This window comes from Topomyia yanbarensis, chromosome 2 (assembly GCF_030247195.1).
Source record: "Topomyia yanbarensis strain Yona2022 chromosome 2, ASM3024719v1, whole genome shotgun sequence".
NCBI classification, from domain to species: Eukaryota; Metazoa; Arthropoda; class Insecta; order Diptera; family Culicidae; genus Topomyia; species Topomyia yanbarensis.
The window spans coordinates 112,229,907-112,257,589 of NC_080671.1; the positions used below are offsets into that span (position 1 = coordinate 112,229,907).

A 27,683-nucleotide genomic window follows, 5' to 3' on the forward strand; every position below is an offset into this window, starting at 1 on the left:
AAGTAGCAACTTGCCACTGGTCGGCGCTTCGATCGGCCAGCAAACGCTATACAGGACTTGTGTGCAAACTTGGATACAGTGGTGACTCACGCATGCAAACCTGTATGTGATGGTGATTTTCAAAGTATTTTCATTTAAATGTTTACACAGTTTTTTCGGGAAAATTTGTTCTAGCTTATATGTCTGTTCTCTGTAGTATCACCCCCTTCTGTTGTGTATTGCAGTGTAAGGAAGGACCCGCATTCTCACCACAAAAACACCATTTGAAATACCTGGAAAGTAGTTCCTCCACGTATCCTCCGTAATGGATTCCACTTCTCCGAAATACGACATGAATCTTTTAAAGGTCACTTTGCAAGTACGTGGTGCCAAATCATGTAAATTGACTTCCATGTTTCCGTTATCCATCTACACAGGGATCTTGATTTTAGCGGTGTCACAATCCAGCACATGTTTCAAGTTGTTTTGCGAAATGAATCTTTTCGCCTGGGCGAATTTGTTGAACGTTATTAGCACCGCGTGCCTGACGTGCTCCAACTGGATGAAACTGACTTCCGAAAACCGAAGCTGTATTATCACCTTCAGCAAATGTTCCACATCACCAATACTCGGTCTTATGCGGAAAGACTGGAAGTCAATGGCCACCTTGTTAGCCCGAAAAATCACATTTTGTTGATGAGACATTTTGTTGATGAGACTCTTGATAGATCACCACATAAGAATAATAGTAACGGTTCTCTTTGTTCGTCAGACAATGCGCACAAGAAAAAATCAACTGTTTGCGCTGGCTTGGGTAGCAGTAGAGAGCACACTGCACAGTGGTCTAGAATGCGAATTTAGCAAGAATTTTAACTTTTTGCTAAAGTTAAATGACTTAGCCTTATAATGTTTGGCAAAGTTGTTGTATTTTGCATGGCCCTTATTTTTGTTTAATCCGATGCTAGGGTGGTTCTAAATTTAGCAATATTTAAAATAGAACTTTTTAACGGTTTGAGATAGAGCTTTACTGTCTTCGATGAATTTGTAGAGCAACACATTTAGACAATTTTTCTGAAGACATGCAAACTCTAGCTTTTATATTTTCCATTTCACGAGAAATTCAAATGTAAGCTTTAGGGTGTTCCTTAAAAAACGGTTTTATTTCTATAACTTTTGAAGTTTTTATTCTACGCCTTTGGACAACAGGAAAATTATTTTAGGGCGCATAATTTGCTTTAAAACACCAACTACTTAACTTTTTTCGTTTTAAAGTTATAAGAATTTTTATATAAAAAACATAACTTTCTCAATTAGAATTATCTTCGATTCGGGCACTGAACATTAAATACTGTTGCTTTCATATGAAATAGCATGCTTTGTAGTATAGATCACCAAAAAATGGCAAAAACGATATTTTTTTATATCTTGCAATATTCACTCAAACAATAGTTTATTTTTAGTAAACAGTATATATAACTTTCTAACGAGCGAAGCTAGAGGTTCAATATATTAAGACAAATTGTTCTCCTTCAAAATATCTGAAAGTATTTCTAAAGTGATCTTAATGAAAAATCAAAACTGCAAAAGTTATACAAAGAAAACCATTTTTTAAGAAACACCCTATTTTTTTGGTAAATTTCTTGTAAAATTAAAAGAAAACGACAGAGAGTTTCAGTGTCTTCGACAAAGTTTTTTTAAATTTCGTTTTTTTCAATTTTCTGGAAGACAGCGAAACTCTATCTCGAACCATTAAAAGATAATTTCCTGATTTTAAAAAAAATAGAACCACCCTACCCACTATTTAAAATAATAGAAAAGTATTGTAAAGTGCAATATTTTATCGTGAAAACGAAACTACATTTTTTATATTGTTTACCGTGAAAGTAATTTAAACATATTACAAAGAATCAATTCATGAAAAACCAAATTTTTAATATAACTTTTTCAGTTTTCATTTTTTCCAACCTATCCTTCAGATGTTTTTCAGAGTTTTTGAAGACGAACATTTTCTTCTAATACACCAAAACTCTAGCTTTTATCGTTCAGAAGATATAAGCACTTAATATTTCAAAAATAGATTTTTTTAAATCAATTTTATGAATTTTTAAAAAAATATCGTGTTCGCCATTTTTTGCTCAATTATAACTCTAATCATGACTTTATTTATAGTACAAAAAGAATTATTATTTATTTGCCCCAAATGAGTGATATTGTTATTCCAAACAATCCCATTTTTGGCGAAAAACTGCTCATAACTTTTCAACGGAAATAGCTAGATATATGGTGCCATGAAACAATATATTCACCTTGAAAAAATCTTAAAGTTGTCTGAAGACTACTTCAGTTTTAAATGAATACAGCAAAAGTTATTGGAATAAAACTGTATTTCGAAGAAACACCCTAAGCTCCGCTAGAATGATTAAAAAGTTGATTTTTTGATTGTGATAAAATTAGAACCATCCTAACTGTTGTTTCAACAAAAAGAGGGGGCTCATAAACTACGAAAACTTCTCCAATGACTTAATAAGGCTAAGTTGTTTAGTTTTAGTAAAATCTCAAAATTCCTACTAAATTTGCATACTGGACCACTGTGCACTGGTATTATGACTGATGCCTGCGGTGGTTGATAATAGACTGATTCAATATCTTTTAAATCACAGCGGCTGTTCAGTCAGCAACGAATAATCGCTTACAAATGACTGTGCCAAAAGAGATTATGGCTACTAGAGGTCGCATGCATGTATTCAGGGAGACATCTGATGTAGAGGGCAAAAACAGCGACTTCTTTTTTATCCGCTTAATTGTTAGTATTGAACCTCTAGAATAGTCTCTCGCAATCTCGGTGGCCAAGCTGAACTTCTTTTGATTTCAACAGCCATGCATTCCTCGCGCGTATTTGCTGTAACACGCGCAGATTTCAATGTATCGGCAACAATTTTCGAAAAACTAACAGCGATAAGAATACAGATTAAACAATACACTCTAAACTACTTCTACCTAAATTTTCTAGAGAAAATATTCGTTTTTTCCGTAATGCAATTTGATGTGGGACACCCTTTAACAGCGCTTTTTCGAAACCGCGTTTTTCAAATTGGCGAACACGATAACTCAAAAACTAATCAACGAATTGACTTGATTTTTGTTATGAAAATGTACAATATGTGTAGCCTGTCGATGTACCACAGAAAACTGAATAAAAAATGTTTTCTCCCTATTATTTTGAAGAAAAAAGAGAAAATTTTACAATAAAATATGAGATTTTTCGGTTTTCATTGAGCCATTTTCCGAAACTCGAACTTTTTTCCATTTTTTTTTGGTTCATCAAGTAACTACAAGTCTAAGCTTTACAAATCTTTTTGAATTTCTTGTGTCAGACCATTTTATTAAGAGTTATCGTGTTCGCCGCGGCGCTCCTCGACGTGGAAATGGTTGGACATCTACTCTTGGAACGCTCGTATGTGTGGCTCTGCGTGACTGAAAATATTTTTTTCGTACACCATGAATGTATAAATAGAGCTTGATATTGCCCTGCCTTCAAAATCGTAAAACAAAATAGCTTTCGGTTTGAGCACTTTACACCAAACACCCCCCTTAACACTGATGGTTTATTATCTCGCTCTTACATATGCTAGCATATATTGCCCCGGGTACACACATGTCAAAGAAATGGTATACAATATGCTAGAGCGAGACCCCATGTTTCAGTCCGTGAATATATGGAGACAGTAGCGCTTTGCTTTTTTTTATTTCAATTATAGAGGTTTCAACCTTAAGGTCATTCGCCTCTTCGGGTTAGAAAAATCTCTTATGAAAAATTTCTAACCCTATGTGCGGGGTCGGGACTCGAACCCAGGTGCGCCGCGTACAAGGCAATCGATTTACCAACTACTAGCGTAGTTGGTAAATCGATTGCCTTGTACGCAGCGCACCTGGGTTCGAATCCCGACCCCCAGCGCTTTACTCTCTCTAGCAGTTTTAATCTTTTTACTGCGCCTAGTTCCTCCAATCCAACTGACATCACACCCAATGAACAAGCAGATGCCAAAACATGAAGAATACACGATCGTGACCCACAAAAATAGATAATCAAAAACATCCAACAGTGTGCTCCAATACACTTCACAGCGATGACAGCAAGGACGAGTACAGCAACTGGATAGAGAGCGACCCTCAATGAGTTGATGACCCTGCAAAGGAAAGCCCCACGCTTCAGATAAGCGAACGTACCGAGCCTTGTCATATAAACGAATTTAAATAAAGGTATTGATACTAAATTAAATTATTGAATATTTGATTTAGTATGGATTTTATATTTTTGGAATGACTGTAGCTTTCGTCACAAAATAAACTAATATAACTAAATCACTGTAGTCGTGATCAGTTATTGAGAATTATTCTGAATTATCAATTTTTTTGTTCGCATTTTGTATTTCTTGTTCCCATAAATTATTATTCTTATGGAGCTGTGAATGATATTACAATCCATCGCTGATCAACTACGCCCGTCGGCGTCAAATTAGCCACTACTGATCGTTTGTACCATAGAACAAGCTTCTTATCCGCGCAGTCTTACAGTGAGAGAAACTTCTACCATGATGAATCTGCTATAATTCTTTACAGCTCATCATCGGCCAACGACTTGTGACTCGGCAACAGTCAATGCAGAACCCGAAAGATTCCTTGAGACTCGTTTTTATCACAATTATACTAACCCTGCAGTTGACCGGACCAAGGTGGTACCGGCTGGGGTTGGTGGGGGAAATGTTTCACTTAACACTTATGCAAATCACATCACCACTTGTAAATGCGACGACCGGTTGACCATTCAATCTGTACACGTACGTACGCTTTTGATGGCCGCTCGTTTGCTGTTGTCCACCCCGGAGGAGTCGCGCCGAGGAAAGGCTGCCTCACGGACATTGACCGAGTAGTTCGAGTGCGGCTTCGGTAACCAGTTTTTGCGTCGTTCTTGTACCCATCTACATATATAGATATTTTTTTTTATTCCTGAAACGTGGGCACCTCCTTACAAAAGGCGAACCTGGGCTCCAACTCATACCAAAGGAACAATTTGTCCGATGGCGAGAACTGTTGGCTTTTGGCATGTTGCGCGCGATCCGATGATGGTGATCAATTCGCAAGTCACCGCCACCGCTACGTTGGCGGATTACTTTTTCACTGTACAGCTCAGCACTTTTGTTGTTTCGGAGTTATGTGCGTGGTCAGGTTTGCTTCATGATCGAAGCTATATTTAGACCTGGTGATTACAAAGTTTGAAGCGACACGAATGTTTGCCCTTGGCTAGAAATAGATGTTACTTGGCTGCCTGTACAATAAGTTGGATGTTTCCTTTCAACAATTATCTTGTTCTAAAGAACCGGAAAGCTTCAGTTGGCCCTACAGACAGACATTTGTCAAATTGTATAAGGTTCAATGAATTGAAAAAAAACTGATTCTCATGGATGTGAAACAACTCATCCTACATTGGGAAAAAAAACCTGCCGTGAAATAGGGTTATTGCTCCAGGTAGGCTCTCGTAAGGCAAATATTCATGTGTAAACTCAACCAATAATAAAAGTTTCATTCGAAATAATATTTCACCGTATGAACAATCGACCATCAATCAGAGTTAATGAAAATCGATGCTAAAATTTGACTAGTACGAATGGAACTGCTGAGAGTCGTGCTGAGTGTAACTAAAATTAATTTCATTGTCCGTGGGAGTCAATAAATCATGTCATTATATTATATTCATTTTATTAAACTACTGAATTCGCGAAACTTGCAGCATTGTTTCAAGAAATATGTCGATTAACTTTTCGCACGTTCATTGGACGTGACAATAGAAACGAATTATACTGTGTTTAAATGATATTGATGTTATGCTTCAAATAGTGACCCTGGAAGCTGCACAAGAAGATTCGAAACATTCGTAAAACTGATCAATTCATGAACCGGAAGCATTTTAAGAGTATCACTGACATTACGTACGTAACCGTCCAAATGCTAATTGGTTTTATTTGTGTTTTATACAAGTTTTATCAGAGCATATCTGAATAAATCTGGTTTTATCATTGCTTTTGACAAGGATATAGTTTTATTCGTTTGACGGGTTTATAAAGTGTTTCGAGAACACTTGAAGAATATACCATAAAACTAAATTTTACCTAAGAGTAATTAAACTAATGGGCAGATTTAAAAGACTTTTAAAAATGTTTCAAAGACACTTGACATTTCTAAGACATCAGTTTTTTATATAAAACCAAAATATAGTTTTATGACATTCTTATTGAAGCTGAATGCCATATCAACATTTGAATAGGGCTAATAACATTTGTAAACAAACTTTTGTTTTGCTGATTTCTCCTAATTTGTTATCATTTCAAGACAGAAAACATTTGAAAATGATTCTACCAAGGGTAAAGATGTTGATTCATGTGTATTTTTCATGAAATTCAACTCGGTGGCGGAATAATGAGCGAAATAAGTTTGTTTACAAAAGTCTCATTCGCCCTTTCGAAGAATTACTATTGAATGTACATATCTAAAGAATGCTGCCATGAAACTTTTTTAGCTGCATAACTTTAACGATGTGATAACATTTGTATAAGAAAGTTCTATAATAAACAAACAAACTGTGATAACTGTCGTGAGGTGAGGTGCCCCTGCGAATAAAACGCCAATCATGAATAAACAGCTAACTCGACGATTGTAATTACATCATTTCTCGACAAACATATGATTACGGCTTAAAAGCTAACTTTCTAAATTCTCTTTGAAAGGAAATGCCGGACAAACCATTACTCGCCAATCACAGATGTTGGTAGTAAACAAAAGAAAAAAGTTTTGCTCTTTCGTAAACTGCTGTAAACTATGTTTGGCCAGTAACGGTTTGTCCGCAATTTCCTTTCTAAGTGAATTGGCTTGTAAGCCGTAATCATATGTTTGTCGAGATTTAACTTTCTTAATCTGTAGGTACAGCATTTATGTCGTTAGTTGTTTATATAGCTCAATTCAACATTAGTTGGTTGATATAAATAATTATTTTTCTAGATAGAATTGTGATTATCAATAACCATCAATCGTAGACATTTTCTTTTCAACATTTTCAATGTTTATGCTGTGAATAGGACTGAATTTTGGGCGATCTTCCAAAGAAACAACCTGTTTTGAATAATTCCATTTAATTTTATTCAAGACCCAGAATTTTTCTCATGCATATTTTTGAATACTTCGTAACTTATTAGCATATGAATTGCAAATAAAATCTTTTTTCGTAGACTGAACTGATTATCACTATGTTAAAGGTTTCTGATAATGGTACAAGTAATGGCATGAAAGATTTCTCAGTTTCAAGCTAAAAAGCACACAAACGTAAAAGTAAATTTATTCCGTGTGCCATTTAAGCCGTGGGACGTGCCATTAAACCAATATATTCTGATTCCTGATACCCGCCTACTTTGTAAACCATCGTGCAGGTTACAGGTATTCTACTTTAAAAAAAAACATCTTCCAGGTGAAAATGAACATATTTGACCATCGATTTTTTCTAACGCAATAAACTTGAGAGCAAAACAAATCCAAATAAAATCATGGGTTTAGGGTTCCAACTAAATCATTGTGAAGAAATTAAAAAAAACGGAACGAAGCTTCGCAGTTTAAAACCAAAGTTTGAGTTGATTTTAAAATAAAGCAATTTCCAAGTAAAAATTAGCGTTTTATATTTCTTACAAATGAAATGTACAGGATTCGCTCAAACATCGTAAACCGTATCCGATGCCCGGAGGGCCGACTCTCATATACCAATCGGCTCAGTTCGACAAATTGGGACAATTTATGTATGTGAGTGTGTCTGTATGTTTGTGTGTCTGTATGTTTGTGTGTCTGTATGTTTGTGTGTCTGTGTGTAATTAAGCACTGGCTGAGCCGATCTTAACAAAACTAGTTTCAAACGAAAGGCCCAACGTGTCCATTTGACGTTATTGTTTTTGGATATTTTACTTTAATTTCAGAGATATGGGTGATTTAGTCAAAACACGAAATATATTACGCAAATAACTTTCGAACAAACCGGTTCACGTTATATACATATATAGAAAGCGCTATAGAGTTTCAAAATTCATTTACGAAGAGCGAAGATATTTTGTATGTTTATTCCTCACTTACCAATTTTTAATAGCGAAAAATGAGACCGTTACACCAAGAGTGTTGTTAACTTATATTTCAGGGGCAAAATTCGAGGTGTGAATTCGATTTCGAAAACATTTTGATAATTTACTCAATAATGATGGAACAATTTCTCAAAAATTAATGTCAGTTTACTACAAATATAAAGAGCAAACATTTTCCAAAGAAGAGGTGTTTGGCCCTTGCATTAGGCATTGCGATCAACCGTTAGTTTGATGTTCAATCATATATGATTACACAGTTCATCATATAATCGCCCTAGTAGTGAGGTAATACCTTGTTCATATAGTTCATATTCATATTAAACTTATGGCATCATCGAGAGCAACTATCTTTTCGAATACAAAAACTTGTGAAAAATTAGAACACATTTGTAATGATCCTATTTTTCACCTTCTTTCTATCATCACCTTACTAGTTTGAAGTCGTTGATTAAAAAAGTATCTGCAATCTTTGCTTAACGACTTGGTTCAATTTGAATTGGCGATAATTGGGGAATCCGAACGGAAGTGTTTCATCATTTTCAGTCCTCTGAACATTTCTTATAAATATTTTTTCATGATCAATGTTACCAAAACTATATTTATTTTCAATTGCTTCCCAAGAATTTGAATAGGATAGCTGTGCCTTAATTCATCTTACTACCTCTCTCAACTCATTAGCTTAAATGGTAGGATGAATAATGGTGCGTTGTTCTCGGTTTTACACATCGCTCAAACGCGAGAATTTTCATTGTATTACTGCTTAGGCACGAAGCATAGATATTGAAACCAATTTAAGCGTAATCCAGTGACAGTTGGCCGAGTTATCAACCAAATGAATATGCTTTACTAACTTTTTGCGTAAATATGTTACTAAATATTGAAACATATATTTACGCCTGTTTGTATTAATGCATCCCATAGTGCGTTGGCCATTTGACGCAAAATAAAGATTATTTTTTTCAAAAATCTGTGACTAAAAAGACATCTAGAATTCTAACCCAAACTAATTGTTCAAGTTGAGGTCCATCAATAAAGTAGAAACAGCAAATAATCTTAAACGACACCGCCAAGAAGAAAAGAAACGAATGGAACCACTAGAAAATATATGTATATTGCAAATTAGCCATCTTTCAAATATTGAAATTTTCGCAAACATTTCAGAACTGGCAGAAACTATGGTTCTCAAATTCGTCTAATTCGTTTTATTCATTTACTTTATTTAATCATATTTGTTCCAAATTTCATTCCATATACCCATTTTTCAGTTTATTCATTTCATTTATTTTAGTCGTTTCGAATATTTTATTCATTTTGAGTATTTCATTAATTTCATTCATTTGAGTTCATTCTATTCATTTCATCTATTTTATCGGTCTCATTCTTAGGATTCATTCTGATCAATTCACTGCTTCCATTTTATGCATTTTGTTCGTTTTTTCCAGTTCATACTTTTTAAATATCTACGCCGTTCTTGCGCGGATTTTTACAATTTATGGCCCATAATTACCCGGGACGCTAGGCCAAAATTGAAAATAGTGTACTAGCGTCAACCTGGTGCAGTAGTCAGGTGCCATGGTCCTGAAGAGACACGGTCGAAACGCAAACCCCCGAGCTTATGTAAAGTAATAGTCTTCTTTGTAAGCTATATGTCTAAAACGACGTGTTTTGACAAATGCATCCATACCTCAGATATTAAAAACCATAACATAAAACAAATTATTAGTACAAAAATGTCATATTGTCATTTGTCTAGTTTCATTAAGATCGGTTCAGCCATTGCAATGATAATTAGGCGACGATAGATCACATACATACATACACACAAGCATTGTCCCAATTCGTCGAAATGAGTCAATTTGTGTATGAGACTCAGCCTTGCGGGCCTCGGACGTAATCTTTAAAGCTTGAGTGAATCCTATAGATTTTTCGAATCGAAAAACAGCAGTATTTATAAGTCGTTTATTGAAATTAGGTAAACTGCTGATTATTTACAGTATGAAATATTAATAACCATTTATGTTTTCAGAAATGCAAAATTCTTTTTACTTGTCCCATATTAATTTTTCAAGAGGACTAATAAGATTTGTAAACAAACTTGTGTTTTCCTGATTTCTCTTAATTTGCTATTATTTGAACATTTGAGCTGGCTTCTACGAAGGGTAAAGATGTTGCTTATGTGTATTTTTCATGAAATTCCACTCTGCAGCGGAGTAATGAGTGAAACGAGTTTGTTTGCAAAAATCTAATCAGCTCTTTTGAAGAAATAATATTGAATTATTGTCAATTATATTCTCCAAGAAAGAAACGTGCTATAACCAATATAACTACCCCCCGTTGTATACCTACGCGCTATAAAGTTTTCGCTTTCCTATCCCTCAGAATACCACCTGCAACAGCAAGCGCTTGACAGCTGTGCATAATTTTCATTTTATATTTTGATTCTACGTGACTCAGTCGCAAATAACAATCTATCCCGCAGAGAAAAAATACAAATCCAAAATAAGAATAAACTAGCTGTACTGTTCCATTTACCGTCACAAAAACGTTCTTCAAACTTTAACTAGAGGTCAATTATCAAAGTGCATCGAAAGTTTTTAAATTCGTTCCGCCAATGCATAGGTGAAAGTTATCTACTCAAGCTACCGAGTGTAAAAATCATAGAAAATGAAGCTGGAACACCTGATCATCCTTGCAGTTTCGTTCTACCTGCGCCGTGCGGTGCTGGCTGAAGAGTAAGTAACATTTGTGAAAACAGATCAAACAAACACTGTGTCGTTGGTGCTCAATATCAAAACAAGACAATGATGTTTCTTTTACAAATCATCTTATTTAAGTAGTAGCATTGAACTTGGCGCTTCACGTCATTTAACAGAAAAAGAGCCAGCGTTAAAAGCTACTCAACGTAACTACACTTTGGCATCTGTCACTGCAGTATCTCATTGATTTCGCTGACATCAATCTACAAAACTTTCCACTGCACAAAAAACCATCTTTTCGAAGTCATTGATCCAATGGAGTTGGGGATGGGGTATACCACCACAATCCTAACGTCCCGATAGAAAATATGTTGTACTTGATGTCGCCGGTAATACGGCAGTATACCACTGGCAGTTGCACACCTATGGGGTAGACGAGTGCGAATAAGTGACGTTAGTGAGAAGACAATCGGCCACAATAGCTGAAGACTAAAACGTAGATTTAGTTTTTCTAACTATTTATTTTTTTTGTACGTCACTGTAACGATTACATTATGTATTGATTAACGCGATAATTTCCTTCGAACGTTGCTGAACGAAATGTAGATTACCTTCATTATCAATCATTGGACATAATAAGACTGCTAACGTCTACGCTAGGTCTAACTATACAAGCAAAATGAAGCTAGATGCCAGTTTCTAACTCAACGAGTGTAATCATGGACAAAAATATTCTCGTTGTTTCATTTTACATAAGGTTAACTAATAATTTATTTTCTTCGATGTAAATTTTAGATGTTGGTGGTGTCAACCTGTCAAAGGTCTCCCTAAACATTTGACATAAATGGAATGTAGTACCCATTGTGGAACTGCTTCAATCTACTTTAAATAAATAATCATTAAACATAACTGTTAAGTCAGTAAATTTTAACACATCTTATACACAGAAACAACAACAAATGAATTTAAATCGGCTACCAAATTGCTCACCAGGTATTCAGGATTAGAAGCGAATGAACGAGTTTCGTTTTGTACTTTTAGTCAGCTATTTGGCCCAAATGCTCCTCTGTGTGGAGTCGTAAGAAACGCAACGACTCTTCTGTGATGTCGAAGTCTCCATAAAATATCATTTTACTACACAGAACCTCACAAATCACATCTTCATTGAGTACGGTGACTAAAAATGTGCAAGCCCGCAGTTCTTTCTAAATGACATGAGTCATGGAAGAACTCAGATTTTTTTTATTTTCGAAGTAATCGCCTGCGATTGAGTTGCATTGTTCAGTTTTATTAGTCATAGTATCTTGACTCTGCTCTAGGTTCATATTTCTTTTTAACAAAGCATTGTTAGTAGCCGAACTATGCCCAAGACGGACACGTTAAAGCATATTAGCAAATCCGACTCTTCGACCGATGCATTGCTCGCAAACCGTAATTTGAGATCATATTCCATCAATATAGTAACTTACACTAATAAAATTTAAAACAGAAAGATGTTGTGAAAATGGTTGTGAAATTGAGGCACCAAATCGGCTGGCATGGGTAATATGCGTCCATCTTTTCCCACTGTACTGTGTCCGTAGTACCCAACATGATACCAAATTTTAAAAATGTACCTAAATCATGAATGCCTCTTTGGAATTTCTGTTTTTTTCAACAGTCAATAGCCAGTACATCATGTCAACCTAAAATATTTTCCAAGATCAACAGCTTTCAAGTTTAGATCGTTATTTTCTGGTGTCAAAATTATATCCGTTAGCGTGCTCTCGAGAAATTCTTTCAAATAAGGGAACATGGGGAGACTTGACCAAGTTTTCAGCTAAACCTGCATAAATATCTAAAAAAGTTTTCAATCCTTCCAAAGTCATTGAGATATTATGTGCAAAGGTATTGTGCATGTTCATGATTTTTTTTCAGAATTTTTAGTTTACTATTTCAAAAGTTATAAAAGTTTTTCTGAGATCGTTTTTTTGGGTCAAGTCTCCCCACTGCGGGGAGACTTGACCAAGGCCTGGGGAAACTTGACCAAGAGAATTTTGAAAAATCAAGACAAAAAATAATGACATAAAGCATATTTTAAACCTTATTCTTCATATTTCCGAGATCCTTAGGTAGCAGTAAAAAATATAAAAGGGTTGTATTTCATAAATTTCGACTGTTTTTAATACATTTCCTTTTAAGGATTAACTGTACTGCTTACATTGCATGTTCACACGTCACGAAATCAGCCGTATTACTGCTAACTTTGTTTACTAGTACTAAAAAATATAGACTGATGCTTGATGTGAAATTTTTTTGTGACGTGATTAACAACAACAGTAGGTACCACAGCAGAGTAAATATTCCAACATTTTCAGTATATTGCCACTTGGTCAAGTCTCCCTATGAAATCTTGGTCAAGTCTCCCCAACATTAGTTATTGCGTTCAGTGTCGTGCAAATTTTAGTAATAACTATTTTAATGTTGCGATTTATGTAAAATTGTATCACTAGTTCATAAGGAATAAAATAATGTATGAGTGCTTTAAAAATAATTATTAGTCGAGTAGATATGTCCATAGAAAGTTTGATAAAAAATTGCATCATTTAACGCAAATTTATTAATTACGGAATATTTTCTATAAGGAAAGGGTTTTCATTCCAAACTTTTAATATTTCCTTAAGGGACCGAAACAAGTATAAAAATATTTTTGAATTTTTTTTAAGAAGCTAATAGAACACGTCATAGCCAATAATAGAATTCTGCACATGGTCAAGTCTCCCCATGTTCCCCTATCTGATAATTCTCATATTAGATAATAGCAGTATCTTTCGGAATCATTTGAAACCTTCTAAAAACTACATAGTATCTGAACCGTTTAACTGAAGTTTTCAGTTTGTGAGAAATACAATTTGTCCATCTTACTCACAGTGTCCGTCTTCGACGCAGTTCCCCTACTTTTCGTACTAGCTTCATCATCAATGCCGATAAACTTCACAGCAAATCATTGATTAATCATCATTTGTACCTTTTTAGAAAAGATAGGCATACAAGCCGCTCGAGCTTCACAGAATCTTTAATTAATCTATTTATTAAGTACCCCGAAGGGTATTGGGAAACGTACAAAAAGTCGTAAATTTAATGAATTTGCTGTCTTCGCAACTGTTGGATTATTATCGAAAGTAATTATTACAAAGAAAAAGAAAACTTCTCAACCTTCTATTTAGGGTTTTTGGAGGCGAATTCCGGGTCTTTATTCAGGTAATTCGGATTTCGCCCGGAAGAATCCAGTGGATTATTTTGCAATTTTGCAATTTTTTCTTCATCGGGAACCCTCAGCATCATTTTATAAATCGTCTAGCACACAGTCATCATAAACATCATCCTCGGGTTGCAGACCCTAATCGATAAGTGTTGGCAAATATATTTAAAAAGTGTTCACCACCATTTGGGTTCAGATTTACTCTACCCCACGGGACCTTCACTGCAATGGATCAACGGATTATATGCTCCTCACAAAGATTCTCGAAAGAAGAGCAGAGCAAAGTTCGCTCCTTATCCTTCACAGCGAGAGGTGCTTTTTGATTTTTTGCAGATATTCAAGGATGTGAAGTACTGCTCCCATAAATCAACAAAACTCTTCTCAAATGCGAAAAAATACATGTTAAAATTTCGTTGATCAATTTTTTTAGCACTTTAAAAAGCACTGTTTTTGAGCAACTTAGTGGAATGTTATATTAAACACTTTTCTTTTTTCACTTCATATTGATACAAACACTGACGAAGGTTGCAAGTCGTGGTACATCTGCAATTTCAACATTCATGCTTTTTTTTATCTATTACCACCATTGTTAGCATATTTTTATTTTATCCTGCTTTTCACGCTGTTTATTTTTGCATTTGTATCCATACCACTTACCTTAATTTATAGTCATTGCTGATTTTTTCCATTTTATTTGCAATTTTTCCATTCTATTTAATTTTTTCTGTTATTTCATATTTTAATACCCTGCTTTTTAATTTGTTTCTTTTGTCATTCCATCAAACTTTTAAAATTAGTCTATTAGTTCCATTCATTCGTATCATTCCCTTTTTTCTATTTTCTTTTTTCTCTATATATTTTTGCATTTTTCCTTTTTTAAATTCATTCCAAAATGTCTCATTTTCCATTTATCTATATTTCTCGTATTTTGGTATATGTTTTCTAGTTTTTAGCTTTCCGTGGTTTTATTTTTTCTTATTGCTAATATATTATAATTTTTTTATGTTCCTTAATCTTTCATTTTGTTCATTTTTGTTATTCTTCATTTTTCTATATAACCTATTTTGAAAGTGTTTTTTTTCTGTTGGCCATTTTCCAATAGGTTTGCTTTTAATTTTTTTTATTTTTCTAGTAAGCATTAGATTTATTTGTTTGCCATTATGCGCATTTTTTCTTCGTTTTGCATTTAGGCTGTTGTGTGAAGCTCTGTCAAGTTTCATTTCTGATGTTGTTTTCCATACTTTAAATAATCTAATCTTTTTTCAATTTCTTCTTGTTATTTTTTCAATTTTGTGTGATTTTATGGTATACCATTTTAGTTTTATACAATTTTTTTTTTCCATTTGGTCCGTTTTTGTTCAACTCTTTTTTTAATTTCTTCTTGTTTATTTTATTTTTGTTTTTTATACCTATTCCTCTACTTTTATGCATTCTTAAAGCTTTATTCACTTTTTCTATTGCTTTAAATATTTCTTGTTTTTAATGTTGAATATATTTTATTATTTTCGAGCTTTTTAGTTCTACGCATTTTTATTTTATATCAATGTTCGTATTTTTTTAGTTGTTTTTTTCATCTTCATTGATTCTCAAAATTTTTCAACATCTGCCGATTTTTTTTATAATTTTCACCATTTGTTCAACAATGTTCGACTTCTTTAATCTTTGCAATTTGATTGTCTAGTTTTCTGTTTTCTTTTATCGATTCTTACAGGTTTTGTTTTGGTTTTTGTTTTCGATTATACATTTTTTTACAATTGACTTTAATTTGTTTATGTGGTTGATTTTGCGATTTTTAGTTTTTCTGTACACACTTTCAAGATAAAGTTTTTCCTTTATTTCGTTTTTTGTACAATTGAACAAAGGGATTTTTTGATTTTTTGTTTGTTTAGATGATGTTTATAATTTCCATTTCTTTACTTTTACTAATACTATTGACAAAAAATTTCTCTTCAAAGTCGCCAAAACGTACGAAGACGTATTCAAAATACTATAGAGTATTAACAGCCCTCCGTTTTTACCGTCATTGGCACTACAAACTCAGTGCGGTAAAATATCAATTTCAAACGAAAATATTCGTTTCAAGTGAAACTACGAGTCATTCACTGTAAGCATACCGGCACTATATCAATTGAGTTCTGCTGCCGTCTTCATTTGAGTCACTCAGAGTTCACTGTCAATTGAATAACAGGCTCTGGTCATTTGACGTTTTTGCCTGTTTAGTTTCTATTGAAAACCAACCTCACATTAGCACGGTCTCAGCTAATGGAAGTGAACCATTCCAATGAACCACTCACAAATCAATATGAACGAACACTCACTGACATGAAAATAACTCCGACCAAGATAATAAATACATATAGGGTAAGGCGAGGCAACTCAAGACGGATACAAGTAGGAACAATTTTTCTCTGTATGAGTGAGGTGAAGGTGAAAAAGAAAAGAATAAACAAATGACGTTGTGGGCTTTTCTGTTAATATAAGTTTTGTTTTGGTAATAATTATTTTTATTAGTAGTTTCGAGATAAAGTGTCCCTAAAAAGTGTCGAATCGGAATATCCGAAGGGAAACCCGGTATTTTCTCTATTTTCATCGTGCGCCAAAGAATCGGGATGCTCGTTCTGATGTTTATGTTTACTACCAGGGGCCCGGCGGCCATGCTTAAATTTACAAGAATAAAACAAACACACTCAAAAATGACAAATGTTCCGAACCTTTCATTCTCTTCATCTTGGAGCAGTTGTCTCTGTATTTTTATGTGGTTTTTGTTTGAGGCAAAACTGAGTCAGTTCCTAACCCCAACTGCTGTCAAAACGTATGAACTGACAGCGGTTGGGGTTAGAACCTGACTCAGTTTCAGGTTCAAGCGAAATCGCCATTAGTTTTCTTGCCTTTCTTGTACCCTGCTGAATAATTGTTGACAGATGACTGTATGCAGCTAGCGAGGTTGGCAGTGCAGCCAATTTTTTTATCATATTTAGATATGATGCTATAATATAGAGATGGCCAGGTTTTAATTTTTTCGAACCCGAACCCAACAGTTTGAAAATTGAAAAATCCGGACCCGACCCGAGCCCGAAATCATAAAATTTTAAAAACCCGAATCCGATCTGAGCCGAACATTTTAGAATTGAATGATCCGAACTCGAGAATGAAAATTTTGTAAAACCCGAACCCGACCCGAACCCGAGAATTTCAAAATTCGATAAACCCAAACCCGACCCGAACCAGAAAATTTATAATTTTGAGAAATCCGATCCGAACCCAACTTGTTAATTCGGAGAATCAACTATTGGTTACCTCACATCAATAAACCTACCTTCGATATGGCTAGTTTATAGCATTCGTATCGAGCAAAATCTTTTCGAATTCTTTCTGAAAGAGAACATCGACAATTCTCGTGTCTGTAGACTGTGCTCGTAATGTGCTCCAATAGAACCAGTGTGGAAGTATTTTACTCCTTTACCATGTCATCGGAATTGTATACAGGAAAATATTGGTAGAGGTGCAAAGAAAATGGCTGAATTACATATTTGATTGCAACAATGAATTTGACAGCTTCGTATAATTATCATAGCATACTTTCTTTTTCAAAATTTCTTAAATTCGAAAAATAATGAATTTAGTAAAAACAGCTTATTGGAACTGGTTGCAATGAAAAACGTTATTTAGTAGTACGTTCATCTCTATTACATTTTTATTGCAAATTTGATTCTGATGAATAGGCTGTTATGCTGGCCAAATTTGCTAGAAACATATAATATGTGATAAAAATGTTGGATTGATTAGTACCAGATAAATGTTGGCGAAATGTGTGTTAATAAAACGGTCATTATTATGTGAATTCTAGCAACATATCTAAATATGACAAAGAAAATGGCTGCACTGCCAACTTCGCTAGCTGCATACACTCATCTGTCATATGGCACAAGAAAGGCAAGATATCAAAAAATACGAAGCCAGTTGTCTCTTCTTGTCTTAGGTTTACCCGGATCTCATTTGACTGGTGCTCACTGGGTAAATTGAAAGCGGATCTATTCATTTGAGAGGATCAATCGAAGGAGGTTGAATATGAATTGCGACTCATTTGAAAGCAACGGTGAGTGAAGTGCCATGAACCGAGCTTCAGATCAACAGCAACTGATGCGATAAATGAATATGAATGCTACCGTGGACGACTGATTGACTGCGTTCATTCAGTTTCGATTGAATGAAATGAAATTTTACTGCACTGCAAACAACTAGAGCAAAAAACTGGTACATAACAATATAATTTCAGTGTAATATAGGTACATAATATCAGTAAGTACAATGGATTTCAAACTTTAACTTTGTGATGCACGGTCAATATACAGTGGGGGGCGTACGTTGGAACCCCCGGGCCCGTATTTTCTATCTACGGCCCTGGACATAGATCAATTCTCCGGAATCGAAGAAGTGTGGCAGATGCCTCATAGATATTGTAGTTGTGATGTGCTTCTTTTATGGTGAGGGCGACCTCTCCAGCGCCAAAATGGTGTGGTAGAGGGCCCATGTTTGAGTAATTCAAATGCTGTTATATAGATGAGCATCTTTTAGAAATGAGAGAAGTACTTCCTCCCTAACCTCGTCGTTAGATAGTACATCTCGGATTGAGTTTGCCATATCGTGTTGTCGACGGAGGTCCTCCAGTTCACGACAGTTGCATAGTAGATGTTCCACAGAAAACGGGTGTTGCTGGAGGGATATTCAGGTTAATGAGTTCTTTGTATTTAGGTGTAGGTAAGGCTATCTTCGATACTTGGGCCGGGATCGTACCAGGCTCTTGGCCTTAAGCGGTGTACTCGAACGATGGTTGAAAGGTTTGTTGGTGAAATCTTGGTGAATATTGGCTGCAATGGAGAGTAGGTGACATTCCTCTCCAGTAGTCTTAGCAAGGAAGTTTGGTGCTCGTTTGAAGGCAATTCTAACTGCTTCCCAGCGGCAGGAGAGTTCTCCAGCACCAATGCTGCTTTAGCAGAGGAACTTGGGAGTAAGCCGGATGCCAGCCGTACCACTCCATGATATACATAGTGGTCCGAGGATAGTTCTTCAAGATTTCGGCATGTGAGTTCAATCCCTTAAAAAAAATTGCTGTGCAATTAGTGATGGGCCGATGCTAACTGCTATTCTACGGTTATTTTTGGGGAGCAGCGAACAAAAAGTACGGTTCAACCGTTTTCTGCCTTCGCAATCTTTCTTGATTCTTTTAAAGTGGGGTATCAGCTAGAGGCAGATCAATTATGCATTTTTAAAAATCAGCGAAATTAAACGCATTTATTTCCATCAAAATAGAAATTCTTAATGCATTTTGCGTTGCGTGTAAGACTAAAAATCGTAAGACGTCAAAACTGCACCGTAATTTGATGCACATTTGTTATACATTCCTAGAGTGATCTGCCCATAGGGTATCAGCGTAAGCTTTCTACCAAAGGTGATTCCGAGTTAGATAGTTGGCTCCTTTCTACGCAGCTTACATCATCCTGGTATCCCTTAGAAAAGCTATCAAGCGCACCAGAATATCCTTGCTGGCGGCAGTAAGCGCTGTCGGCCGTTGGGCACTCGCCACAGGATTCAAGATTTCTGCCGAAAAAACTCAAGACCAATCCGCCTCAACGACATCATCGTACCAACTATCCTCGGAATCACCCTTGGTATCCCACACTACTTTTACAGCAAACGGCAAGTTACGGCGGGTAGCCTAGAACAAAGTTTCAATAGCCTACCGATCGCCAGCGTATAGTTTAACCCGCCAAGCCGCCTTTTCATTTACTGGGATTTGGTCTACAGACAAATACATATATTCATCCGAGAAGTGCTGCAAATAATGAATTCATCCTGATTAGGAATAGCGTTACTGCTAGAACTGATCCTTGCGGTACTCCATTGATCGTGTGGAACTCCTAGGATAGGGTTCCTACTATGCAATCTCGGAATCGGCGGTTGGTGAAGTCGTTCTGTATAAAAATACCGAGGTTTCCCTGCAGGCCCCATTGTTTAAGGTTTTGAAGCACTCCTTCGAGCCATACAGTGTTAGATGCTTTGACCATGTTCAGGATGGCAATATCAACGTGTGGATTCTCGGAGATGGCCTTATTAAGCACTTCCCCGAGGTGGCCAAGGTGAGATCCTGTAACGAAGCCTTTGCGGAAAGCGAATTGGCGTCGATCAAGTAGACTATGGTCTTCCAGCCCTGTGGTTAGCCGCTGGTTGACTATTCTTTCGAGAATTTTTGCGGTGCATGACAGTAGACTGATTGGACGAAAATCGTTCGTGGTTTGGGTACCCTGGCATTATTTGGGGATGAGTACTATGCATGCCGATTTCCATTCTTCTCGGAATGTTCCACCTTCCCAGATTGTGTTGAAGGTGTATAAAAGTGTCCTTTTTGCTATTGCGGGAAGTTGACGGAGCATCGTGTATCCCACGCTATCGGGTCCGTCGGATTTTCCGCGAGTGGTGTTGAGTGCGACAGCGAGTTCCAATCCAGTGAAAGGTTTGTTGAATGTGGTTGAGGAATCGGGTGAAAGTGGTCAATGTATGTTGTACTCTACTATTACAGTGGTCAAATGCGGCAGGGAGATCTTCATTAGCGGAAAGGGATTGGAAATGATGACCAATCCTGTCAACAATTTCTTCAGGGTATGTCATGGTGTTGTTATTGACCGATACAGAATATCCGTTTTGTCGTCGTTTTCCACTGAGCGCTTTTACTCTTCTCTATAGCTCAGAGGTTGTGGAATCCAGGTGGATGCCGTCAATGAAATTGAACATACTGTTTTCTTCGGATGTTAAGATTATTTTTCTTGCGACGTTTCGTAGTGTCCTGATGTTGTTTGTTCTTTGGTTTCGAAGGGGGAGGTTGAGTCATGAGTGGTGTTTTTTTTGAAGTATGCAGAGGGCTTTACGACGTGCTTTAGTGGCTGCAGGGTTCCACCAGTGTACAGATCGGTGTGATGGTATTCCGCTGGTTCGCGGGATGTTTTGCTCCACTGCGTAGGTAATAATGTTCGAGAGCTCAGATGACGAGTATATGCGTTCTCGTTCAAGTTGGCTTTGTATAGAGGCTTCGTAGGAGTCTCATTCAGCACTGTCATATATTCAGCACTACGCCGGGTTGTGTTGGGTGGTAGGCGTTTCATACTTATTTCGATGGGAAAGTGGTCACTACCACAGAAGTCGTTTGTCGTAGACTAACCGCATATTTCGGCGATGGATCTAGGTAACATCTAAGGAGGAGAATGAGTTGCCACATATGAAGGTGGTGCTACCGACGTTTAGGATGATTCCGTCCATTTCTTCGATGAGCCGGCAAATATCGTCCGAACCCCCGGCCTATTGTGGACGTTGAGACCTCCCATGATGCCAAAGGGTGCGGGGATCTAGTTTATCAAACTGGAAAGCTTGTTTCTGGCGTTGGTGGTTCACTCGGGTATATAAAACAGACTATGGAGCACCAGATGGGATATGTTAGTCTTCTAGGTACCGCAATTAATTCGGAATTCAGTGGAAGATGTTTTGACGGTAGTTCCGTTTTTATTCCTAGGCCGATGGTTTGGCAGTTGTTTTCACCCCTTGCCATCTCCCACTCGTATCTGTTGCCAAACCAAGGAGAGGGATCTATGTTTGTGTGGAGGTGCGTTTTCTGGAAAGCGAGGCAGAGAGGTTCGGTACGGGAAATGATGTTTTGTTAATACCCAAGGCTATTTCTGAGACCGTTGATGTTCCACTGGATTGCCACGGTGAAGTGTTCTGGAACCATGTTACTGGTTGTCCTGCGATGTTGCCGGGGCATGTCTGGTGGAGATGAGGAGCAGTAAGACTGTTCGTGATTGTGGAGGGGTGGTACATACCCGGAAGGGATCCGGGCCGCCTGTACCAGCAGCCGCCGAAGGCTCGTCGGCGGGTGCCGGTACTTCCGCGGACGGAGCCAGTGCTGGGGAGAAGGCTTTTTCCAGTGGTGTGTTGTCTTCTGATTCAGAGAATTTGTTACTTCTGGGGGTGTTTGAATTGACTTTTTTGTAGAATGGACTAGTGTAGTGCTCTTCCTGTGACTGTAGTAGATATGGCAAAAGGTCCGCTGGCGCTGTGACTTATCCGAAAGAGATCCGGGCCCCCTGCACCAGCAGCCACTGAAGGCTTATCAGCGGGTGCCGGTACTTTCACGGACGGGTCCAGTGCAGGGGAGAGGGCTTTCTTTCGTGGTGTAACATCTTCTGATTTGAAAGATTCGCTGCTTCTGGGTGCCCCTCCAGTGACCATGACAGGATAGGTATGACAAGGGGTCCGCTAGTGTTGTGATGTTCAGGAGTTAGGTAGTTAGGCTGTGCCCCAAAGAGTGCTCATCAATGTTTCTCTCTTTAGTTCGTGAACGAACCGGCGCCACCGGAAACTCTTGTATCTACTCGATTTTGCTGAATAACGCGGACGCGTAGCTCTTCCTATCAATATTTCGTGCAAGGTAATATGAAACATTGATTGTATTCGCGGTTAGATTGCATGGGGATTACCTTCCCCATGCAATCTAACCGCGACGATTTCGAGCAGAGGGACAAGTCTAAGGTGCGCTGGCGGACCCAGGATCCGTGTCATTTCACCCGCGTCCAAAATGGTCATATTGAAGTTGTCACAAAGTTCGTGGAGTGAGGTAGATCGATTATCGTCATGGAGGTAACCCCATGCCGTACCGTAGGAGTTAAAATCACCAATAACTAGCCTCGGTGTGGGGAGGAGTTCCACAATCTCGCAAAACTGTCGATTGATGAATTAGTCATCGAAGGATACAATCGCTGAGGAGGGGCCATTTTGTAGTCAACTGCATCAGTAATGAAGCTAATCAGGATGCTTTTAAGAGGGTCAGAAATATTTAAAGCTTTAAAAATGCGATCTACAATGTCAGAGAATTTTATTAATCCAGGGGTTTTGAGATCCTTAGTTCAGGCTTCTGAGACCAGGAGCTACTTGCCTCGGTTTTGCTCCTGTACTTCCACGAGTAGTTATTTTTGGGGGACCTTGAAGGGACACCTTCTGGGCTTTACAACGAAGCTTAGGAGAGGAAATTTCCCTCCTTTTTCTATTGCTTCTAGGCACATCAGAAGATGTTCTCTCTTCGGGGTCATCAGAGTCGCATTCGAAGCTAGACAAATTAGTATAGATATTCGTAGAGACCGGTGGCGTAGCTATCTTTAGCATTTCTGCCAAAAATCTTTTAAAGCGTCCCTGGAGGGAACGCTTCAGTTTCTTCTCGCGCGGTTTGTACGCGGGACATGTCGGGAGACCATGTAGATTTTCCCCAACGTAGAGACACTTTTCAACATCCCTTCCACAGGAATCATCCACACAATTCACAGTGCGTTTCCCACAACGAACCTTATTGCTACAATAGAAGGCTGTAGGTTTGTTCCAGTACACGATTCCGCTCCTAGTTGCTACGGAGCAAACAGGAGCAGAAAAACTTCCTCCTTTTTACTCCGGTTTGTTACCATAAGAAGAAAAAGAGAAGTGAATATAGAAACGATTTTTTCCCTGTTTGCTCCGTAGTACTTCCAATTTCTCCTGGTACTGGAACAAACCTGTGTATTCCAGTTGTTTGAAGTACTGCAGTACAGTTCCTGACCCGCGGCACAAATCGGCAAACAGGTAGACGAACGTTGCCAAAGAAGAGTTAATTGGGTAGAGCAGACCCAGCGAAGATCACCCGATAACTGCAACTGATACTTTGCAGCCCAGCATCTTCACGGGCTGGTCTGTCTTTAATATAGTCAACCCCATGTGTCAGCAGATCCACGCAATTCAAACTCTAATATGTAACGACCCCGTCACATTCAACCCGATTTGCTGGTACATATACTTTGTACTCCTTCGTAAAAAGCCCGTACCAAGCAATATCAATTGACTGCTTCAAGCTATTTACAAAAAAAAAAACAAATACATTTCACGTTTATGGGGCATCTCTCCAGCGATAGTGCCAACTTTGTTCTGAATCCCTAATTTATCACTTAGACAGTGACTTTTCAAACCACCCTCGTATACTCAAGACAACTATACTGCCGTGATCCGCATAACAGTCCCATTTGTTATGGGTTTCCTATGCAGGTGGGACTGTAATGCGTATCACGGCAGTATAAAATAATGCAAATTTTCAACAAACTCTTTTCCATTCCAGTTCGTCTGAAGAATTATACTCCTCAGAATCCTCATCGGAGGAATTGATGGAGAATGAAGCAATTCTGGAGGAAGACCCAGACTTTGACCTGCTGATATTCACCCAGAGGTGGCCCATCACAACCTGCTACGAATGGCGGGAAAAGAGCGCATCCAACATCTGCGGTCTACCATCGCCGAAAAATATTTGGACGATCCACGGTATTTGGCCAACCAAGCGAAATACCATAGGTCCAAGTTTCTGCAACAAAACGGCCGTGTTCAACGTTACCGAGCTGGGAAAAATCGAACAACAATTGGAACAGTTCTGGATAAATGTGGAGAAAAATAGACCGTACGATTCCCTGTGGCGCCACGAATGGTTAAAGCATGGAACGTGCGCTGCAGCAGTCCTAAGTCAGCTGAACACCGAAAACAAATACTTCGGACAGGGCTTAACCTGGCTCCAACAGCATTCGATGGCCGATGTCTTGAATGAAGGTGGCATAATACCGGGCGTAAATCACACAGTCTTTGAAATTCACAAGGTTCTCACGGATCGTCTTCAAAAGAACGTTGCCATCGAATGCTACCACGACAAGGAAACCAAGTCTCAATATTTGAACGAAATCCGTATATGCTTTAACAAATCCCTCGAACTGGCAGATTGTGACGGAATTTTGTTCGAGGAAGTCGCAATTGACTACCCGGCTGGCAAGGTGATAACCAACTGTAACTTGAACAAACCGATTGTGTATCCGACGAGTGTGCCACTGTCCAAGTTCGACAGGACGCATATGTCCCCATTCGATCTGCATCGGAAGTTTCTTGAGGAAATCAACCGTAAGAAGTCGGACGAAAGCAGAACCATGAAGTTGCTGGTGAATGTCTATAAACTGATTCAGTTGCTCAAGTGGACGACGCTTTGAGGTGTTTCTGTTAAATAAGTTGTACCTATTATCGTGATTTATTTTAATTTTGAAGCATCACACTAAAACACATTTTATATGCATCACAAGATATTTTACAGTTAAAATATTTTGCAATTTGCGTAAATTATTATTCTCACGATTTCAATCCAACTACTTTTACAATTACCTAATCCCATCCATTATACGTACCTTTAATAAAACATCACATTACAATAAGCAGCTACGATCTACATTAACTTTTTTCGTTATTATTTAGACGATGATCGAAAATTACACCTTACAAAATGCTAATTATTTGAGATTGTAATATTCAATATTGTACTACCCGTACAAACTTATATTTGTAAATAGACCATTTTTCTTTTCAGTGCGAATAACTTCGATCGGAAGTAGTTCCCTTTTGTAGTAGTAATAGAGATATAAAATGATAACTAATTACAATTGCTAAAGCCAGGCTGTAGCCGAAATTTTGGGTTCAAATTGCGGCATTCATATGACTAAGGATACCATCTAAACTAGAAGCTAAAACAAAACATTTCGCTTGAAAAATATGGAAAACTGGGAAGCATCCATTTTTTGGGGACAATACTAACTGAAACTTAGTCCGGGAGACTAGCGCAAGTTAGTAATACCCTACAGAGTCATAGCATGTGCTGAAAGAAACTAACACATAATGTAAAGATAACAATATTTGAATGTTTATAAGACACCTTTTGAGTAAGTGCGTTAAAAATCAGGACATTTTGTTATTTTGGTAAAAAAAATGTCAGAACATCTCTACGAAAGTAACAACAAATCCTGATTAAACAGGATAGATGGTATGCCTACACATAAATGAAAGAATAACAACAATGATGGAGCATTAAATTTCTCATCATTTTGTCAGTTCGCCTAACAAAAAGAATTTGTTTTCGTTAGAAGTTTCTTTTTTTTAAGAAAAAAATAAATATTCAAAACCAAACTTACTCAATATTTTATTTTAATTCCGTGTTTTGCCCTAATTTTACGAACGAGTTTAGTACCACATGACAAACGAATCTTACATCACCCAACTCAGGGCGCCTTGGTGACGATCAGCACAGCCGATGGCACCAGTCCCAATTTGTCCAGCGGGACCTCGTAGTCTTCTGAATTGAACACCTTCTTCGGAAAGTTGGTCATGAATCCAAATGGTGCAGGATTAGTGCCAAGTTTAAGCTGAACAAACAGTCTCACAGCAGCCAGCTGCTCCTTGGCGTCAAACGTTTCGACCAGGGCACTACCATCTAACATACGAATCTGAATGCGTGTATTGCTGTAATTCTTCGGCGCCGTCGGTGTCGAAGCTGCCGGCGTTGGGGATACCACCGGTGCCGGTGGCGGAGAATTGATGGTCTCTCTAGAAATAAACAATGAACATTTATCTTTGCTTTCTCAGTGCACTGACCATTACGCTCACCCTGCTTGTTTAGCTCTTCGAGCGGCCTTATCGGACTCAATTTGTGCCTTCACTCGTTCCCTTGCCGCTTTTTCCTCCATCTTTTCGCGTCTCCGTTGATCCATCACCTTTTTCATCTCCTGCTCTTCCATCTTTCGCCGTGCCTCCAGCATGTCTTTGCCGGATTTAATCCGCAGCCGTTCTCGCTCCAGCGCTTCCTTCTTTTCGTTTTCCTCTCGCTCAAGTCGTTTCCGTTTCATTTTCTCCTCCAACAATGCAAGTTGTGCTTTTTTCTCTTCTTCAGTTAGTGGTTTCTTCTCCTCAGTTGATTCCGAAAAGCTACTATGCTGAGTTTTAGCAGCATGAAATTCAACCTCGTCCTGGGTTTTAAACAGCTTACCACACTCATCACATTTGAGTGATTTTGCGACAGTGGCCGACTCGTCGGTACCACCTGCCTCCGTGGTTGAGGAACCTTCAGCTGTAACCGACGACTGGGCAGAGGATTCGATGGTTGATGGGATATCATCATCTGCATGAGCCAAGAGCCATTCCATAGCCGCTTCAACGCCTTTGTTTCCGGTGAGCTGGAGTGCTTTCTCCCTTGAGGTATAGTTCATATGATAAATTATAGTCAAAAAACATGCAAAATACGCCATTCTACTTACGCTCTTTCCTTGGAAAACCCCATATCCACCAGTGTCTGAATCTCGGACATTATGGAAAGTAAAATTAATGTTTTGTCAGTACTCGACGGAAATTTTTAATTAAAATGCAGCAAAACTGGCTTAAAATTTATCAGAATTTGTTGACAGCCGGTTAACTATAAAATATTTGCCATAATTAAATGGTGCACACGGTTAGGCAAAATAACTTAAAATCGAGTTCAAAATTACTCAAAATTATCCAGCTTTTTACATGCCATAATGGCGGTCTAAATTGCTCAGTTCGTATTATACGTTTAATCACTGAGAACTGACATACAGGTTAAGTTTTCAACTTGTGTAAGAAATAAAACTGTCGCTTTGAAATGACAATACAAATGCAATCATGATATTGCAATAGCAAAGCTAGATAAACTCGGTATTC

General features: G+C 37.7%; 2 protein-coding genes across 2 annotated transcripts; one reads left to right on the plus strand and one right to left on the minus strand.

Annotated features, from left to right (window-relative positions):
• Positions 1-10,567: 10,567 nt before the first annotated feature.
• On the plus strand, positions 10,568-26,142 carry LOC131679198 (ribonuclease Oy). Its single transcript, XM_058959851.1, has 2 exons — positions 10,568-10,882; positions 24,268-26,142. Exons 1-2 carry the CDS (start codon positions 10,815-10,817, stop codon positions 25,172-25,174), a joined length of 975 nt encoding a protein of 324 aa, XP_058815834.1. The 5' UTR covers positions 10,568-10,814; the 3' UTR covers positions 25,175-26,142.
• Positions 26,127-27,419, minus strand: LOC131679199 (UBX domain-containing protein 1-A). The gene is made up of 3 exons (XM_058959852.1): positions 27,263-27,419; positions 26,616-27,197; positions 26,127-26,555 (listed from the first exon to the last, which is right to left on the minus strand). Exons 1-3 carry the CDS (start codon positions 27,310-27,312, stop codon positions 26,231-26,233), a joined length of 957 nt encoding a protein of 318 aa, XP_058815835.1. The 5' UTR covers positions 27,313-27,419; the 3' UTR covers positions 26,127-26,230.
• Positions 27,420-27,683: the final 264 nt, after the last annotated feature.

What these genes read in the sequence shown, in the direction of transcription:
- LOC131679198 (XM_058959851.1), top strand. Translation starts at nt 10,815, where the DNA reads ATGAAGCTGGAACACCTGATCATCCTTGCAGTTTCGTTCTACCTGCGC. An exon ending in CGTGCGGTGCTGGCTGAAGA is followed by an intron (nt 10,883 to 24,267) that starts GTAAGTAACATT and finishes TTTCCATTCCAG; the next exon opens with TTCGTCTGAAGAATTATACT.
- LOC131679199 (XM_058959852.1), bottom strand. Translation starts at nt 27,312, where the DNA reads ATGTCCGAGATTCAGACACTGGTGGATATGGGGTTTTCCAAGGAAAGA. An exon ending in GGGTTTTCCAAGGAAAGAGC is followed by an intron (nt 27,198 to 27,262) that starts GTAAGTAGAATG and finishes CTATACCTCAAG; the next exon opens with GGAGAAAGCACTCCAGCTCA. An exon ending in CGAAGAGCTAAACAAGCAGG is followed by an intron (nt 26,556 to 26,615) that starts GTGAGCGTAATG and finishes GTTTATTTCTAG; the next exon opens with AGAGACCATCAATTCTCCGC.